Source organism: Morone saxatilis, unplaced genomic scaffold, assembly GCF_004916995.1.
Source record: "Morone saxatilis isolate NCDOM2014 unplaced genomic scaffold, NCSU_SB_2.0 Contig18, whole genome shotgun sequence".
In the NCBI taxonomy this organism is placed as follows: Eukaryota; Metazoa; Chordata; class Actinopteri; family Moronidae; genus Morone; species Morone saxatilis.
In genome coordinates, this window is record NW_023339740.1 from 16,221,702 (window position 1) to 16,241,761 (window position 20,060).

At 38.2% G+C, this 20,060-nt stretch overlaps 1 protein-coding gene across 1 annotated transcript in view; it reads right to left on the minus strand.

Annotated features, from left to right (window-relative positions):
* kcnb1 (potassium voltage-gated channel, Shab-related subfamily, member 1) overlaps positions 1-19,356 on the minus strand; it is a 25,925-nt gene extending 6,569 nt beyond the window's left edge. The window contains exon 1 of the mRNA XM_035662009.1: positions 18,718-19,356. Within this exon, the coding sequence (XP_035517902.1) occupies positions 18,718-19,326 (609 nt within the window). The 5' untranslated portion in view covers positions 19,327-19,356. The remainder of the gene's footprint in view (positions 1-18,717) is intronic.
* Positions 19,357-20,060: the final 704 nt, after the last annotated feature.

The following is a 20,060-nucleotide window of genomic DNA, read 5'->3' on the forward strand; positions in this document are numbered from 1 at the left end:
TTGTATAGTTTGCTCTACCACCAGGTCTCATTCAGATACAATGGCCTAGTTTTATGTTGGCTGTGTCCCAGCAGCTGTGATTAATTTTCTTTGTGCTACATTGGTTTTGTCAGGGTCGGGTCCATTCATCTGTCTACCCAGCAATTGTCCAACAAGGACAGAACCTTGAACTTTGCACTTTTTATAGTCTTATATAGTATATAGTCTTTAAAAAAGAGAGAAATATTATAAATCACATATTAAGCACGTTAAATAAATGTGAGCACAGGTAATTAGTGGTCACTGAGGCCAAAAATAAACTAGACGAGAACTCTGAAAGCACAGACCTCGGCCAAGGTGTTTTGTTCGTACAGTGATGTTTGAGGTGGTTGTTATGTTTTGTTGTATGTTTAGTTATGACAAACCATTCACTTTAATTACAATGGGTTCACGCATGTGCAACAATGTTACAATTGACCTATTTAATGTAAAAAATAATTATTTATCCACCCCGTGACCCAGATCCACTCCAAAATTTAATGGGTTCTTCTGTTGCCCAATTTTAATGAAACTTGGTGAAAGGGTGTAGTTGCACCAAGTTTGGGTCAGTAGTTTTTACAGACAAACTGCACCGAAAACAAAACCTCCTTGGGGAGGTAACAGTAGAATTTATAAAACCACTGAATGTTGGTATATTTTATAGGAGTATAGGGTTTTTTGGCCACTTGGGGGCAGCAAAATCATGTTCATGTCTCTGAATCATGTTAGCCGAATGTTGCCTATTAGCATTCATTTGGAGTCGTGTTAGTGGTTAGTTCAATATTCACTCTTATTTTTGCTTAGATTTGGTCATTTGGTCATAAGAGAAATTTTCTATCAGAGATTTTTGGTGAAACAAGGTTTATGAGAGTGGTGAGCGTGAACAGTACATTTTTGGGTCGTAAAAAAAAAATGAGTTGAAAGACACAAAAATGGTAAATGCTAAAACATATTGTGGAAGATTGTGCTATTTGTTCTTTCAAAAGTCGTTTAAAGGTGTCAGCACTCAGGCAGCTTGGTTTGAGGTAATACTTGATTTAGTTGTTCATCTGGTTCAGCTACCACTGGTTTGGTGGGGCTCAGGTTAGTGTTCTCAAGTTTGGTGGCATCCCAAGTGACAGTTCAGGAACTCCCAGACTCCCAGTGCTCCAAGTGCTGGCACCTTTCTCATTAGCAGCAACAGGAGCAACAGACACACCGCTGTCCTAGCAGTGGAAGCTCTTGTTCCTGTGAGTCCCAACCAGGGCTCACCCAGGGAAACACATTAGACCTACCTAATAATGACAGGTAATACTCTTAAACCTCCACTTAACACTTAAATAGGCATGCACTGAAAAGGGTTTGGTGAGTATTATATTATTTTCAGGTGAGTAAATCCAGGTCTTGCTTGATCACTAAGATCCCCTTACTAGCTGACTTGCTTTCCCATCATCCCCTGAGCCACAGCCGAGGCCACAGGGATACCATGCAACACTCTCCCAGCCTCTCCCGACTGCCAGCCACTGTCACCATGACAACCCCCTTGAAGCTCGACAGGAGGTGGCTACGTGGACCTGCTTGTGAAAAGCAAGTCTGACAGAGTCTCCTTCTCTCTGTCTCTCCCTCCTTCTATCCCTGATTTATACCTTATCTAAAGCTCACAAAGGTTTGAACCATCTGTACGGCTCTAGTCTATCTCTAGGTTTTTCTCTTGTTTGTGTCAGACTGCTGTTTGCTTTTCAGGTGCTATGTTGCCCTCTTTACATAATTAAAACATTATCAGCTAGTTGGTTAATGTTGTTTTATAACACTGTTTGCTTGATTTTTGTAATTTTTAACACTGTGTTCCTTAAGGTACTCAATTACAAAGCTCCCTACAACCATCCAAACACCATCTTCAGGCCCAGATGTTTGAATTGTATGCCACACTTTGCTGTCATATCATCCAGTCATGATTGGATTGGATTGGCATCGCACATCCACAGTATCGATCTTCATCTTCATCTTCATCAACATGTTATTGTCAGTGGTTGATAGCAAGAGAGAAATAATATGAGCGTTAAATAATGTGGAATAATTCACACCCCTGATTCTGAATGTAGAAGGGCTCTGCCTCTCTGCCTGTGAAAGAGATGGGGTTTCCATGGAGACGGGAGGAGACTGTGTCTTCCACATTTCCCCCAGCATGATAAAACACACACACACACACACACACTTGCAGTGGCTCAGCTGTAGTCTCTCCACCCTACATCACTTTGGCTTGTAACTTTGAACAGCAGTGCCTCATTTATCTTAACCTCCCACATCTTGCCAAAATGAATAAGTTGTATCTTGTGGCTCTTCAAAGGAGCTACTGCCAGTTCAGCTTTCTACAGAAAGGCACAGGCCTGTAGATTCAAACTAGTGACCTATGATCATGACCTTGCTTTTTTAACCTTATGGCTATGGCGTTTCTAACATCCTTGTATGTATCTTGTTGACGGGCAGCTACTCCTGCAGAAGGCTTGGTCTTTATAAATATCACATCATGGTTAAGAGTTATTTTCTTAAATAATCTGTACATGTATTGAAAAAGACAAAAACACATTAGTGTGATAGATTTGTGTGTCTTTCAGACCACTGAATAATATCAAATTAAATGAATATGCATTATAGTCCCTTTGACTTTGTTCAGTTCTGAGTATATTCCATTTATTTTAAATATGGTAACTTAATTTTCATAAGAAGGATGTATATGTAGGAGAAAATGATCCTGAACATTCATTATCATCTACAAGCGTCTGTATGTTATTATCTCTTATTTTCTTATTTCCTTATTTAGCCCCTTAAAACACAATGTACTTTGCGGTCATAGAAAAGCCTGAAACAAGCCATCTTTGGGAAACACTTTTCCCAAACTTATGTAGCGATTGCATGAACAAAGTGCACCACAACCCCATTCAGTAAACTGATGTAGGTAGAGAATCTATGCCTGGACCATCATCCATCTCCTGAATGAATCCCACCTCATCTCCTCTCCCTCTCAATTATTCATGCATTTCAGATGAAGAAGAGAATCCAGACTCAGCATCTATATTTAAACTCTGGCTGGTCCATGGTGGCTGTATAAATAGAAAGAGTATAGGGTCTGGTCTGGCACACCAAAGGAGGCTTTTCATCAGTATTTTGATGGAGTACGCAGCATTTATAAGGACTGGAAGGAGATAAAAGACAGCTTAGTCACTGTTGTGTAGAGACATTTCTGAATTGAGAAAATACAAGAGCAGGTATAGAGGTAAGGGTTTCTGCTGTCTGTTCAATGTCTAAAAAAAAAAAAAGAAATCTAATCATATCCCCACTGCACAAAACAACTCCCTTAGCAATAATTAACAGTCACTCATTGACAAAAAAATAAATAAAAATGACATACTATGTGAAAATACTATGTGTTTCACAGTATATAGGAAGTCCTACATATATAAAGAGGCAAGTCTTTCACATTTTCAGGGATATTGCTTCTATATAGTCTTATAATGAATGTATGATGCAGTTCACACAGTCGTGCAGTCCATGATAGTTTATTTATTATAGAAATCAGAGAATGTCACGGTATACTCTGCAGACTGCAGAACAGAAGGAAAATGTAAACATGAGAAAAGCATTGATTTGAAACGCAAAGAGAGGTGCAGACAGAGAGAGACACACACACAACCCCTCTACACACACTCACACACAGTCAATCAACAATGATGCCTGAATAGAAGGCAGCTGCAAGTCTCGGCATCACAAAAATGACAGTTGCCATGGTGATGGTGACAGTGAACTTTTAAACATTTTAGTGAAAGGGAAATAAAAGGGAGGAATTGAGAGAGCACGAAAATGTTCAAAATCAGAGAAACAAAGGTAAGACTTGAATGACCTGATGTGAATGTCACATATTCTACTCACAGAGCAAGAGCAATAAAAGGCAAGATTGCTCTCAATCCTGAACTCAAACACACTGCTTACTGCAGTTATTCTACTCACTAACAGCGTAACATTATACTGAGCCAATATTTCACAGTTGGTGAGAGCTCAGATCAGTGGCCATTCAGTGTCAGTGCCATTAATCCGCTTGAGAGTTATACTCAGATTAACATGCAAATCCTTGATGTTTTGGTAATTGGACAGCTATAAGCATATGTGTTTTGTACTTAAAACAGCCTCTGTTGTAGTGGTCCTGAAATAATTCAATTGCCAAGAGAACATACAATAATGAGCACAATATACATGTGCACTGTGTAATTCAATTACTGTAGCATGTACAGTAGACCCCACCCCCCCAACCCTTAGTTACTGTTACTATGCCTGTCAAGCTTTCCTTTCCTTTCTCACAGAGCACATATACAGTTTACAGTGATAAGGGTGACAGATTTACCACTTGACATTCTTAGTAATTTTCTGAACAATAATTGTCTATGTCTATAATTTCAGACAGAGGTAGACAAAAGCAGTCTTCTCTCTATCCAGGAATCGTCAATATTGCGAGCCGCTGAAGATTTGATTTACTGGTAACTAGCTAATTTATTTATTTATTTTACAAGACCAGTCTTGTAAAATAGGTCTTAAATATACCCATGGCTACATACATTATATAGTTATGGTGACCATATTTTCAAACCCCAAAACAGGAGGTGATATTTATTTTACTTGGATGGCAGGAATGACCCTGAAAATCTTACCCTAACCCTAACCAATCCCTGTCCTCATGCCTCATGCCAACCCAACCAATTAAGGCATCGAGTAATAGCCAGAGGAGGCAAAGTAGGACGGGCCATCTTTCGACATCTTAGAAAAAGAAAACTGACAAACCGTAATTCATGCATGTGCGCATATGAGCTTATGCATGCATCATAGCCATTTTCATTAGGATTGGGTACAATTCTTCAGCGCTTAGCACACCTACAGAGTGCACCCTTCAACACCATGGACTCCATAAATGCAACATATTCGTTGTCTGATATTTAATAAAGAAGTAAGCCTCCTGGAGCTCTTTAGAAAAGACCGACTTTGTTATCGGCATGACAGCTAGCCATTAGCACAGATTCTGTCTGAGCTGCAACCCATTACCTGAGATATGCATCAAGTAGTTTTCATCTTAAAAACCTTATCTCTTGTAATGTTAAAGGACCAGTGTGTAGGGTTTAGTGGCATCTAGTAGTGAGGTTTCAGACTGCAACTACCTCTAACAGCACTCACATCTGTATTTGATGACCTGGGAAAGAGAACAGGTTGTGACGTGTGTAGGAGGAATTAAATAATAAATAAAATAATGTACTAGGAAAAAATATTTTTAAGTATGATGACATGTGTGTATTTGGGCTTATGTGTTAAAACCTGAAAGTAGTCCCAGGCCAGATGAAAGTGCTCATCAAGGTAAAAGGCTTCTCGCACCAGTTGTCAAGTGCACTCTCACTACTCTCACCATCGTCATTGGCTTGATGAAGGTTTCTCCTTCACCTTAGTGGGTTCTATTTCTGCCTCTGACCTTTACACTTTCCTCAAAGTCATTCCTTCACCTTACCACACCAGCTGCACAGTGGAGTGAAATCCTCTGATGAGGAGAGCTGCAACAGCTACAGCGAGTGGTGCTGCTTGGAGCTGAGAGTATTGATTTATACACCCTGTTGTTCTGTGCACACATACAGATGTTGAGGATTGGGTATGTTGTACAGGGAGTTGGATATCACAGTAATGATGACATGGCCTCTGTGCAGAGCAATGGCCAGCAGATGCCTCAGGGTCTCTCTGTTGCGGTGTGTGTGCATGAAGTGGTAAAGAAAGGAAATGAAACAAATGTAAAAAACACATCTACCTGTTATATCACATGTATTGCATAAAACAGATATAAAATGTCCTGAATCTGTGAGCTGGTTCAGGCAGCCAACTGCTGATACTCTCAAACTCTACTTGATGCAACACACAGTATATCCAATGCACCCTCTGCTAGGTGATATACTGTATATCTTACCTGACAATGCCCTGTCCACTGCTCTGCTCTGAAGTGCTCTGGCTGCACCCCTCATTTGCAAAATCTACTGTAACAGTGATGCAAACACTTGCTACTGCAGCTGCTGCTCATATAACTTTCATAACCTCCATCTCCTCCTGTAGGGTCTGATTTGAAGGTACTCTGGAGGAGAGTTTATTATTGACACTCCCCAACATCTGCTGTGCTGGGCTTGGTTTAGGCTTCGGGGAGTAGAGGCCTGTGCCTGGACACCAAATATCTGTATTCACATAAAGTAAATCCATTCCATGAAGGTTAACTGACTGAAGTGGCTATTTTCCACTTCATAGAAAAGTGGGGAATGTCAAGTGACAAAGGTCCCATGTTGGATCCACAAGGATTCATTAAGGTGTTCATCTGAGTCAGTATGATATGCGGATGTCTGTATGAACTTGTCATTCATTGAACAGGACTTTCTCAGGTCAGTATTCATCAAAGTCACTCATATTTACAGACATTTAAAAATCCAGTGTGTAATATTTAGGATTATTAGGGTATAATCACTTTTATACAGGAATCGTTATGTTTTTGTCACCTTAGAAAGAGCTTTGTTTCTACAGTAGCCCAGAAGGGACAAACCAAACACTGGCTCTTGATAGGGGCATTTGTGTTTTTTGTGGGTACCATAGTTTCTCTTTTGCACTTGGAAGGGGAGGGTGAAGCGACAACTACAACACTAGATGCCAGCATGTATAATCTGAGCTTTGTGGGGGTCTCTAAAGTGAGCAATGTTAGGGGTGGAGATAAATAAATGATGGCCTAACGGGCGGCTTTCAAACAGACACACACGCACACAGACACGCAGCAGCCCACTACTTGCAAACATCTGTATTAAGTAGACTGCAAAACCAGAAACTACCCTGCCATATTGCAACATAGTTTCAACAGCAACATATGACAGTAGATGTTATTACTTTACATACTGGTGGCCACTGGTGCGTAGTACCCTACCCTATGGATCGTTTTTCACAAATCCAATAGAAAGAAAGCAGTCAATACAGAGAGAACTAATATAATCATTACATTGCAAAATGCATCATTTGTGGTTAAAATATTGGTTGTTGGTAAAGTATTGGCAAACCCCATGGATGTATGGTTTCACTACTTTCACAGGTGCTCAGACCTTTTCTCACATAACTGCCACTAAATCCTACACACTGGACCCTTAAAGACTGTAAATGATGAATGCAAAACCAATGAAATGTAAATCTAGCATTAGATTTTAGTTTATGCCAAAAACTTTAAAACTGACTTTTTTATTCTTCTTTCTTTTATATTGGCTTTAAATTCTACTAACTTTAAATCTGTGTTCAAATCTTCTTGAGATTGTCACACCTTGTAGGTAGAGTTGCTTGTACGCTGTAGCATTGTGCTAATTTACACTACACAAAAAAGGGAAACTATTGCTGACAACTTCCGAGTTGTGAAATTAAAAAAAACTCCTTTCAGTTTCTCCAGGCTCCCTGATTGTTAAAAAATGGAACATTGTTACTCAGAGTCTTCAAACTCTTGTTGCTCAAACAACGTCAGTGTTTTACAGTTTACTGCATCATACGCTTGTGCATGATTCAGCGCTTGTGACAGTCAATGATGGGCGTTCTCTTTGAGGGTTAGCACTGATTCAAGGAAACTGACACAGAGTTTCAATATTAATCACTCACTCACTGACTTACAGAGCTGCTTGTAAGTCTATGACTGCAAAGCTATACCATGCTGTTCAATAAAACACTCTTAACTACTACACTGCTGAAGTTCCTCTTTTTCACAGAGGAGTTGTTGTTGTAGAGTTCTTTTTTCTTATGATACATTTTGCTGTGCAGAAAATTGAGCTAAGACATTTAGAAGTGTTATATAAACCTTCTTGTCCATGTTCAAGTAGCTTTAGTTGTCTTTTATTTTTTTAAATGCTAAATATTTTACCATTACTTTAACTATACATGTCTTTTCTCCTATGAACAGGAAGGCTGTGTCCCAGAATTACTTTGTTGCAAAACATGTGTCTGTTGAGACAAGTTGTGATGAGAATTAATTTAGAAGATCTGCGTCTTGGATGCTGAACTTTTGTTTTCTGCTCTCATAGCAAAAACAAAATACTAACGAATTCTTTTGTTCTTTCAGCCTCCTGGAATGTGGGTGACTGTCCCTCGTATAACCCTCGTAACCCTTATCTAGAATTTAATCTGGCCCGAAGGCAACCATAAACTGAAATGACTACTCTCTCCATGAAAGTAATTATCACAGGCTACTCCCCAAACACTAAGTTTTCAGGTTGTTCAGGTTCCAATGGTCCTAACCTCTTAGGAGTTGTACAATTTAACCAAGAAGTAGTCATGTTATCGAATCAATCAACATGTGCATTTATGTAAACTTTTTAATTTTGTGCATTTTCTAGGTTCTAATACTAAAATTAAATTAAACATTTATCGCACCCAGCACATTTCACTTGCTTGAATGTGCTTACATGCTGACTAATACTGGTATAGAAACGTATATTGTATTACTAAGTTGAAAAATATACTGTAGACATAATTGTTATAAAAATAATAACAGAAACATTTTAATGAAAAGTTAATACAAATTCTATGAAATACTGAAATGATGCGAGTTATGGTTGTTCACACATTGAGACATTAAGAATATAAATAAGTATATCATATAATAATAGAACTAATAATACATAAATACAGCAATATTTATGTGTTTTGATGTGAAGTTCCAACCAGCATAACCCAAATTCGACCTTAATAATTAAATTGAGAATTGTTTATAATTTGGAATAGTGAAAATATAAAAGAAATTATTGTCAGGCCCTACAGATACAATCCTATGACGCACATTGATTCCCATACCTATAAGAAACAGAAATATGAGCAATACTATAATGTCATATCCCAGAATCTGAAGTGTTCTCTCCACAGGCTAAAGAAGAGTTAATAATCAACTATTATCATCTGCTAGATTCTATTTTCCCATAATTCATAAACCTACTTCTTCATTTTCTGTTTTCTGGCTCAGATTCAGCCTCCAGTTCTTATAATAATTTCCTCTTTCATTTTTACAGTCTCCAACTCTCCAGATCTCTTGATCTATCTATGTTTTTCTTTCTCCTTTACAGGCTTTGCTCCTCAGGCTTCCTCCCCTTGGGGACAGTGAAGTGTCTTACGTTCCGTGCTCACGTAACAACAGCTCTACTCCAAACTGACTGAACAAAGCAGCTGTCTTGGTTTGCAGTGGTAATGCACAATTCTTGAACACTTTTTTGCAATCCACTACACAACTATAAAGCTATTTCAATGGAATGAAGTGATAAAATCATTTTTCTTTCTTTCTTTTCAACAGATCTGTGCAATCTCTTTGCATGAACTTTAGCATTGTTGACCACAGTTATGTAATTGATAACACACGTATGACATTTAGTCTCCAAACAGACAGAAATACATTCTGCGGTAGTGAGTAGAGCAAAACGAACAAACTGTCTTTACTAAACCTATTCTGCAGCAGGGAAACATACCAGCCAGTACAAGCCTGAAAAGCTGAGATGACGCTACAAATCCTGAACTATCTACTACAAAATGCATGACATGACTTGTAAAATACTCACAAATACGACTCAACCACTAGAGAATGAGTAAATGAGCGTTAAAATATGCAGCACAATTTTAAAATGCCTACTAAGTGGTCCCAAACTCTTTCCAAAACCTCTGTCCAACATTAACCAATTATATAACTGAATATCTATAAAATAAACTGTCAAAAGACAATATCACTGGTCATAATCTTGATCATCTTCACTGTGGCTTTGTCTCGCTATCGATGGTCACATAGCCTGAACTCTCATGGTTCAACATATAATATACCTCTTACACACCAAATGATAATTACCTCTGCCAATGTGGTTATGTAATCACCTCTGAATCAGTGTGAAATTTGCCATCACCATTCATTCTCCTCAGAGGAAGATAGATTTTTGAGACCCCCCCTGATGTTTTTTTCTATTGCCACTATCACCCCAAATAACTAACTATCTAATGATCTCCTGTAGCAAAACGTTGGTGATGCACAATCACGCTTCCAACAGACAGAAACCCACTGATACTGAGAATCCCATCACCTTTCCCTTACTGTTACCATCAGGCCAAACTTCTGCTACTGTTGTGTAATCAACCCAGCAGGCTCTTGGCTGTAACAGTTAAATTGGGGGATTATCAGGCCTTAGTGGACATCTGCACTGACTGTTTCCCCTAAGAAGTGCCTCCTTTAAAAGCAGTATGTAAAAAGTTGGATTCAGGATTTCATCTGTGGTTCTTGCTGTAACTATCGAACCAAAACTAACTGGCTTTGAAGACAAAACAGTTGATGGCTGGTACTTTTAAAGAACTTGGAACTTTTAAGTGTATGAACATAAAAGTGTCTTATCTATTTTATATAAAAAATTTATCAAATGACTACGTATAACGTGAAAGGAGTCGCTCGTGGTAATGGGGGAAATTATCGTAGACCTACAACTCTGAAGTTTTACTCAGCTCTAAGGATTTTAGTTTCAGCATTCTGGTTTTCCTTCCATTTCCAGCACCAAATGGCAGACATAGTTAACAACCAGTTGGTATACACACTGGAGTGTATAACAACTAAAGAGCCATCACTCGTCTGGGAACCTCTCTCTCCAGGCTACTGGTGCCGCATCCTGACATTTGGATCTGGATCATCGTCCCCCAGGAGCATCTCCATGGTTGAGAGGAGGTTGTATGGCTCATGTCCCAACATCCTCCTGGATGCACATTCTTCACATATTTTGTAATCTTCGTATATCAGAAATTCTGTCATCAATATTTATATATAGTGTGATTTTGTTGTTTGTTCTATGCTACATCTATTGCACATCTATCCTTCCAGAGGGATCCCTGCCCTGTGGCTCTTTTGTTTTACACATTGTAAAAACCTCTAAGGCGAATTGTGATTTGTGATTTTGGGCTATATAAATAAAGTCTGACTTGACTTGACTTGATGTTTCCTTCAGAAGTTAGTGGAGACCAAAAAAAAGCTAAAAGGAGAGTGAATACTGGACATACATTAGTCAGCTAGCTAGAAATATGACTCCAACTGAAAGGTAACGTTGCTCTGTATCGGCTTGATGTGTAAAGAGGCAACTGAACATGTTCACCTGTCAACTTCATCAGGTGATAACACTTCTTCTTTATTCCACTGTCTCACACATATTAACAATATGTGAGGAAAGGCATCTTCTGGATGTCTTTAATGTGGCGTATAAACAGAGTTTTGGTGCTTCAAACTGTTTGGCTGTGACTTGTAAATGAATTTGCAATGAGGATGCAGGATAGGGAAGGGAGCCATCTCTCCGCATTATAAGATCATGATCATAATTGCTCAGCAGATACATAAATCCTCAATGTGCCACCATCCATCTGGCCAAAAGTTAGGTCACATTCTGGCTCACAACTTTCTTGGACACGTTGGAAAAAGATTAACTGAGTTACACAAATAAAAACAAGTTTAAGAACATGTGGCCTTGTCAGTTTCAGCTGGTAAAATCAACTGCCACGAGTTAGAGTTTAGTCAACAAGGTTCACCAAGTCTAAAAACAGCAGTTTATCTTTCTACACTCCAGCCCTCTAGTCTTTGAATGTACAGCTTTTTAGCTCTGTTAGTTATTCTACTGTCACATTTCTGACACTTGTAGTAGTAAAGTAACACAATTAATTACATTAATGTAAAGAATGTTTTACCCGGGATGTCAGCCCTAATCTCCTAAAGTGTGTGTGTGTGTAAGAGGGGTGGTTAGAGAAAGAGGAAGTAGAGGCAGTGAGGTATTTTTAAACAAAGCAGTCACCATAAGAATCCATTAAAAACTCAAGGTATAGTGTTTCACTATAACTGTGTACTATGCAGATACGTGTATGTGTGTGTGTGTGTTTGCTTGTGTTGTTAGTGAGACATGTTAATCAATTTTCTTTACTTCTTTACTAGTCCCTGTAAATAAATCTATACATTAAGCACACTGTCGCTAAAACTGAAATATGGACCAGATAAGGTTTGAGATTTTGAGTTTATTTCAACTTTAACCATAATACCTGCAGTAGAATTTTTTATAGCTGCATTTGAATCTGAATTCAGGGCAAGTTAGAAGAGGCAAAACCACCCAGAAACACTGCTGTTGATGAGTAGACATTGTGACAGGCAGAGAGAGCAACCGGCATGAAAGCAATCGTTGAGGCACTCAATCTGAGTACACATGATCCCGGCTTATGTCTCTGCACCTCACAAAACTAGACAACGTGGACACATAACCTGGGGAAGTCTGATATGTTATTTCCCCTCTAATCCCCTATCAAGCTCAAATTTGTGACATCAGTATCGCATGGTCACTCTGCAGCTTCCTGCCAGAGAGTTACATGAGATACTTGATACTCACTGTGGTACTGTCCTGAAACATATATAGCTTAAAGACTGACAAAGGCCTATTAAATGTACAGCCTGTTGCTACAGACAATAGGGGGACACACAGGTTAGGGTTAAGTGGAATATTTACATCTTTTGTTTAGGTAATTGACAGCCATCAGCACATTAAGATAAATAACAAATGGCTAATGGTTAAGGTTGTTCATCTGGAATATGAGTCTGTACCTGTACTGCTATTTGTTAATGTTAAATAATAATAGTACATTTTATTTATAATCACTTTTCTAAATACTCAAAGACAATTAACCTAACCCTAACCCTAACCCTAAACCTAAAATGACAAAACACAATTTATTTCATTCAATTCAATTCTGTATTTTCAGTATTTACTCTTTAACCAGCAGCTACATGTTGGATAAAACACACACACACACACACACACACATAGCAGTAAAGACCATATGCCTGATTGGTTCATAGCAACAGAGTGATAAATCAACTTAAAGTTTTCATGAGGCAAGAAACAAATTTAAATTTTTCATATATTGAAGGGGGTCGCCCCCAGCGATTGCAATTGCAATTATGCAATCATCACCAACACATGCCTGTGTGTATGTACTGTACATGTACGGTGGTTATAATGTTCACAATCAATGAACAAGAACTTCAGCAATGTTATCTAAGCACTTAAATGTTGGATGATAACAACAAATATGACAACAGGGCTGAATTATTCATCCAGTGCCCTGGAACTGTTATGAGGACTTTGTTTGAGATTACAAATATACTTTATAGTCTGTTTATGAGTATGCAGTACAGTTTGTGTTTTTGTTTTACATCATCAAGGTCATGTTTGTATAGACAAGATAATGTTTTATGTGGTAGTTTTTATATATAGTATTCTATTTATGTCATACACCAGCTTAATTGTTTTTTAACTACTAATTTTTTATTTGAATGGTCTTTTTCTATTAAATATTCAAGGGATATTTGTTCTAAGTGTTATTGGTTTATACCGTATGCTGCTGGTTACCACTTTTATATGAAGGACCACAATGAAGTCTATATTGTGTTATCCTAAACTAGCATAGGGTATGATTATATTGTGGTCTAAAATCTGTATGGAAGTGACTAAGTAAGTCAAAAGCACACTCACCAACATTGTTCTTTTAAAAAAGTATATGAATTGCAGTTTACACAAATAGAGTATGACTAGAGATACTGGAGAGAGTGTTCGAGATGGTGATGTCCATTAAATTGGGCAGCCAATACTTCTAGAGGAAGTATTGGGGAACTAAATTCCTTTTGGATGAATTTTCATGAACATTTCCATAGATATGCATGAACCCATATGATGAATAATAATTAATCTAAAATGACACCCTTTGTCTAATTCCATAGGCAATAATTTTCAGACAAAAAAATTAAAACATAAAACACAGACTGCTTATAAATTTCTTGAGCACATAAACGGTCCAGGGGAGGAATCACCTTATTATACACCATGAGCCTTCCTCTAGGGCCAAACTAAGACTAGATTTATATGTGTGTGTGTGTGCATGTGTGTAATCTAACATTTATATATGTGTGTGTCATCATCATGGCATTTATAACATCCTTTAAAATGGGATACAAAATGTTGGTCTTGAAATATTCAGTCTAGAAATGCAGACTCTGGGTGATCGAGCCCCTGATTTGGGACACAGCAGTCTATTCTAGTTTTTATGACTTCCTATACATCATCATCCATTTGACTGGCTGTGACTTTCCAGCTGTCATAAATAGCGATTGATTCCAGTTTGGTTGTTTCATGTCTTGGATTCTGCTGCAGACTGATTTATGAGTAGGAGCCAAACCGCAAGTGTGACATGAGAGGAACATAATTGGAATTTGTTGCCTGCCATCTGATGCACAATACCTACTGACCGAGCAGGAATTGGTAATTCTCCATTGTTTTATGTATGCAGGAAAAAAAGGACACCAACATTCATGGTCAGCTTTGGGTTCTTCTGTAAATTGTATAAAGTCAAACTCATGGATTTCATTCCTCCACTAAGCAACAAACAGAATCTTATAAATGTTAAACTATCTCTCAAACTAGTGAAAACTCTCTCAGATGTGATTATCTACAGTTGGGCTTGGTGTATCAGAGTCCTTCAGTAATGGATGTCTGGGGAGAGGAAAATATTTTTAAAAATGCTCGTAAAATTAAGTAAAAATGTATAAATTAATTCTACTCAAAACTGTAAATCATTAATAAATGAAATGTGAATCTCTGGATTAATAAAATAAATGATTAATCTGGAGATTCACATCACAACTTAATAAATTAATACTTTTTTTAAGTGACAGTATAAAGAAGGATTATTTGGTCTAGTCTGTAACATTTAGGAGGATCTATTGGCAGAAATATATATAATCATATATAATATAATTTCATTTCCATTAGCGTATAATTACCTGAAATTGTTGTGTTTTTGTTACTTTAGATTGAGGCCACATGTTGAACCACCATGTTTCTACAGTAGCCCATAAACCAAAGACTGGGCCTTTCAGAGTTTCACAGCCATTACAGTTTCTGCTTGTTGGAAGGCTGAACTGTATTCAAATGGTTGCACCGCCAGATGCCACTAAATCCTACACACTGGTTTCAGCATCCTGATTGGGAAAAATCTAAAGGTTCCTGTATTGTTTGGCATTATTAATGACAGAAACCAACTAAATCTAAAATTACGTTACATAAATGTTATACTGCGGTGAAAAAATGGCTTTTCTTAGACCTGCTTTGCAAGCGGTCAAACACAATCTTATTTTACGGTGACTCAAATCTGATTTAAGCGAGAGACAGACAATGCTGTGGCTTACAAAGAATGTAAACACAGAGAGGGAAGCTTCAAATTGGCCCAGAGTCTCCTGGAGAATAATTAATGTGACATTTCCCTGACATTTAGTCGGAGGTATAGTGGAGGAGCCTGAAGAAGGGAAGGAAAGCCTGAAGAAGGGAAGGAAGGAAGCAGAGATATGAGCCTGCGAGGAAAAAGAGAGACAGGAAGGACAACAGGGCCGAAAGAACACAGGCAGCACTGGATTTTTCCCTAAATATCTTGAAAAAGACTGCAACTACTATTAGCTTCCTTGTGTTGCTCAGTAGACATCAGAAAATAAAGGAACTAAGTAGAAGTGCAATTACACACACACACACACACATACACACAGAAACGCAAATAGACACTATAATGTTCAGTACCCACTCCTTCAGTCATGATAAAATTATACTTTTGTTGCTTGGTAACCATTTGTTTTGTGCTCATCTCTAACATTCACCATCTGTTTAAGGGCTGTTACACATACATTTACATCTCTGACCCGGGATAGGAGTGCACAGCTGATGAGCTGAGACTGGGGCAGTCTGTGGTTGAAGCTGGACCACTCAACAAGCCCACAGTTTGTTCCAGCCTATTAAAAAATGACTTAGACAATACATCAACCCCTATCAATGCTTTTAGTAATTTGGTCTGTGGTTTCACATTGCCCTTTTAAGCTAATTAGGAATTGATAAACTCTGCGTCTTGCTGTGTCAAGGTTGCTCTTTTTTCTGGCACGCCATCCTCCAAGCTGTAGGCTTATAATGAGGCCAAACAAAGAGATGATGAACACTTTTTTTAGTGGTACAGTAATTACTGCATCCTCTCATCAATTTGTGGTTATTGAGAGCTCTAAATCAGCAGGAAGCAATATGTATAAGCACTTTGCTGCGTCATTTTCCAAAGCAAAGAGCACCCAGCTTTGTTAAGCACTTCAAAACTGTTCTCCAGTGATATTTTATAAATCGCAGATATCAGGGTGCGATAATGGAGACAACAGTCAACTCGGAGTGGTCATCTCCTTTTTGTAAGCTATAGCACTTTCTTAGCTCTAACACAATAAACATTGATTTTACATCTCTTTGATTCCTATGAAGACGATATTCCACCGACAGACTCGCAGCACTCATCTCAGTCTGTTTGTAGGGTAGCGCTGACAGATCTCACAAATCCTCACCGCAAAGCATCAGCCTGCAAAAACTGCTAATAGTTTCATTTCCATTTACTAAACGTTTTCCAAACAAGGCGTTCTGCTCCCTCTTAAAACAGTGTTGGAAAGAGACAGCATCCTCTGATCCTTCCAATCCAATCTAGAAAAGTGTGATCAAAGGCTGCTCATGTTTAACACTGCTGTGGTCTCCTAGGTTGCAGTTGCAGGTGTGGCTCTCTGAAAGAACCTGCTGTGGGCCAACTCTGCTGTTTTTCACTGGCTAAAAGTGAGCACACCTCATAGAAATCGATTTAGGCATGGCCTTCAGAAAAGGATCATATCTTGAATGTGAGAATGTAAGCATAATGAACTACTAATTATTTAAATATCCCATCTATGCCTAAATACATTTTTTTTATTACAATCGGATAAACGTAAAATTATTTGTAAACTAGGTGCCTTTTTGAAGAATGTCCTTCATTTGTTTAAGTAAAATTTGTTGTACTTTAGCCAAGCTGTGTGCTTTCATTTTGTTATTACTATATATTCTGTTTATGCTCCATACCATGTGATCATGATCATGAGTTGCTAATGAATGAATGAATGAATGAATGAATGAATGAAAGGAAATAATGTGCAGTAAGGTGAGGACCTCAACATCACATTATGACTGCAGGCATTCAACACACGTTTGTTTCCAACAAAATCCAGGGTTTAACAATTATTTAACCAAATAGTGCATAATATGAACACACAACAACATTCGTTTTAAACTCGAGCAGCTGCTGTGCTGTCACATTTCTTTTCCCTGAATTCTTCACTAATAAATAGCTTCTGTATGGTCTGACTGCTTTCTAATCGTGATCTAAACTGATTCTGCTTTTCTAACATTTCTCTCTTTCTCCAGTTGATTATTACAATATGTGTGTTAATGACATGTCACAACCATCTTCTATTTATCAAAAAGCTCTCCTCCCAAGAATTGATTAACCCAAATGACTCGGACAATCCTAAATCATATCTGACTGGTTGTTCATGTGCACAAAGATATAATTCAATATCCCCAGCCTCCTGTAGACTATCTCAGATTCAATTGGCTCAGAATGATGCTGGGTGGGGTTGTCACAAACACACAAGTAACAGAATGCAATCAAAAGAAATTTCTTCAAGAGTCAAATATGTATTTTCATGTAGAAAGCCAGGTCAGCTAAGTGATATTTAAGTGATGTATTGGTGCATTAGGTCAGAGTGCGTGTCTGGATGATTTACATTTGTACATCTGTGTGTTTAAAAATGCAGTGAAGAACAGATATAGTATGTTTTGTGTAGTGAGATAGTGATATAGCAATGGACTTAAAGATTGGTAACAAGAGCATTACAGGAGATACAGATAATGGACCTTGTGTCATGCTTTAGAGATGGTTAATAGCGATGCATCCAGAAAGCCACTTTCACTGTTACCAAACACATCTGACTGTTAAGACATGCTTTTTCTACTTCTTGAACAGCGATAATGGCAGATAATAGCTCACACATCCCGCATTGATAAATCACATCCACTGGCTTTTTCTTTAATTTCCATTCTTTACTTTGTGTTCCAAACTTGGAACAATCAAAACATAAGTAAGCACCAAAGCACAACACACAGGTGTCCTGATTGACCCATTTTGTGCAACTGTAAATGGATTTTAAAATGTGTTAGTAGGTATAAATAGCCCATGGTGAATTTTTACTGGTGCAAAACTTTTGTTTTCCTCTGTAAGTAATGGCAATTATCTATGTTTGGTTGCCACATGTTACCCACACAGAACACGTGGCAGTGCACAATCACATAAAGGTTGTGGCATTTTATTGCAAGCTTATGAATAAAGATTCTGTTGTCTAACAACTACAACAGTACAACATCACATGTTAGTTCATTTCAAAATGAACTCACAAACATCCAAACACACATTAATTGCTTTGAGCTGAATGCTAATGTCAGCATGCTAACATGCTCACAAACAACTACTGGACAAATGGAAATTTGGATCTGAGGATGGCACTCAAGTAAATGTTGGGGATCAGTGTGATTACAATGAATCCTGAGAGGGATATTAATGTGTGTGGAATTTTATGGCTATCCATCCAATAGTTGTCAAGACATCTCAGTAAGGGGATAATCAAAGAAAGAAAACTTCACCCTCTTGGCCCATGGATGCTGAGATATTTACAACCAATCACAAACTCATCTCTTACACCCAACATCCAATAACAATTACCTTTGCTGCAACAGATGAGCTGGGCTTTTCCAGGAGGTCCCAAAGCTTCTTTCGTTTTTCAGCACAGCAAGTGTTGTCAAATTCTTCACCCTCTCTGTCTTTCATATTGTCAGCCTCTCTTTTCAGCTCCTCATTCATTTGCTCCTTTTTCTGGTGGTACCTCGCCTGGCAACATGACTCCAGGTAGATCTCATCAATGCCCCAGTAGTCAAGTTCTTGACTAAACGACAGGGCGCACATTTCTTCCATCATGTGCAGCTTACCCGTGCGGTAGAAGTTCAGAATTGACGTGAACGCCCCTGGATGTCGGTCAAAAAAGTATTCGTTCTCCTCGAGGTTGTAGTCATCGCACACTTCCATAAGAGACTCATGGGTGTTGCAATCTCTTAACTTGCCCAGACGTGTTCGTGGTAGCCTATCTAACGTTCGCCACAAGACTTCATGTGGGAGACCCCCAACATTCAGCCTGACTCTGCGGAAACATGACTTGCTGCGAATGATGTCCACCGGTTCAGGTGGCAGGGATGATGTTGAGCGGGAGCCAGCTTTGTTTAACTCCGTCAAGGATTTCTCCATGATGACTTTAGATTCGAGGAAGGAAGCAAACATCCAGGGCTATGGACTACAGTTTTTCCTGTTTTCTTTCATTATTGTATCTAAAGGATTCAGAAAAACAAAAGAAATCATTAGTATCCCCAGATCAATCATCAGACTCATTGGATGCTTTTGCCTCCTCAGGCCTCTTCTTTAAAATTAAATAATTCAAGAGGGCAAAATCACTCTTTGGTTGAACTGCTCGCAGTTTATGTCCAACCAACCAGATTATGTCTGTGATGAGGGGTCACAAGGCAAAACAATTGGAAACCTCTGGTTTCAAGCAGCGTTTTTCAACCCTGCTTCTACCTGGTTTGTTATGCTAGTTCCTCATTAGAGTGCTAGAATATTGGCAAGGAACTACAGGGTCCTGAAGACCAGATTACAAAATAAAAAATAAAAATAAAGGGCTTAAGGCTAGTGAAATAAATGATAGATTAAGTATACTATCGTTTCAGGGTATTTAAGTCCTTTTACTGTTATCACCACATCTGCAGAATCACCTTATTTGAATTCTTTTTTATGAATTCTTCTCTAAATTCTCTTCTTAATCAACAGTAAATGTACAATTAGATGGGAGTTTTGATGAGACTTCTTTTCAGAATTGAAAATCACTGGTTTAAAAGACTCCAGGGCAGCGAAATAAAGGACAGATAAAATGTATCATTACTATTATTATTATGTCATGATATTGATTACTGATATCACGTCCTCCTTGAATTTCTTTTTGTATTCTTCAGATGACTCTC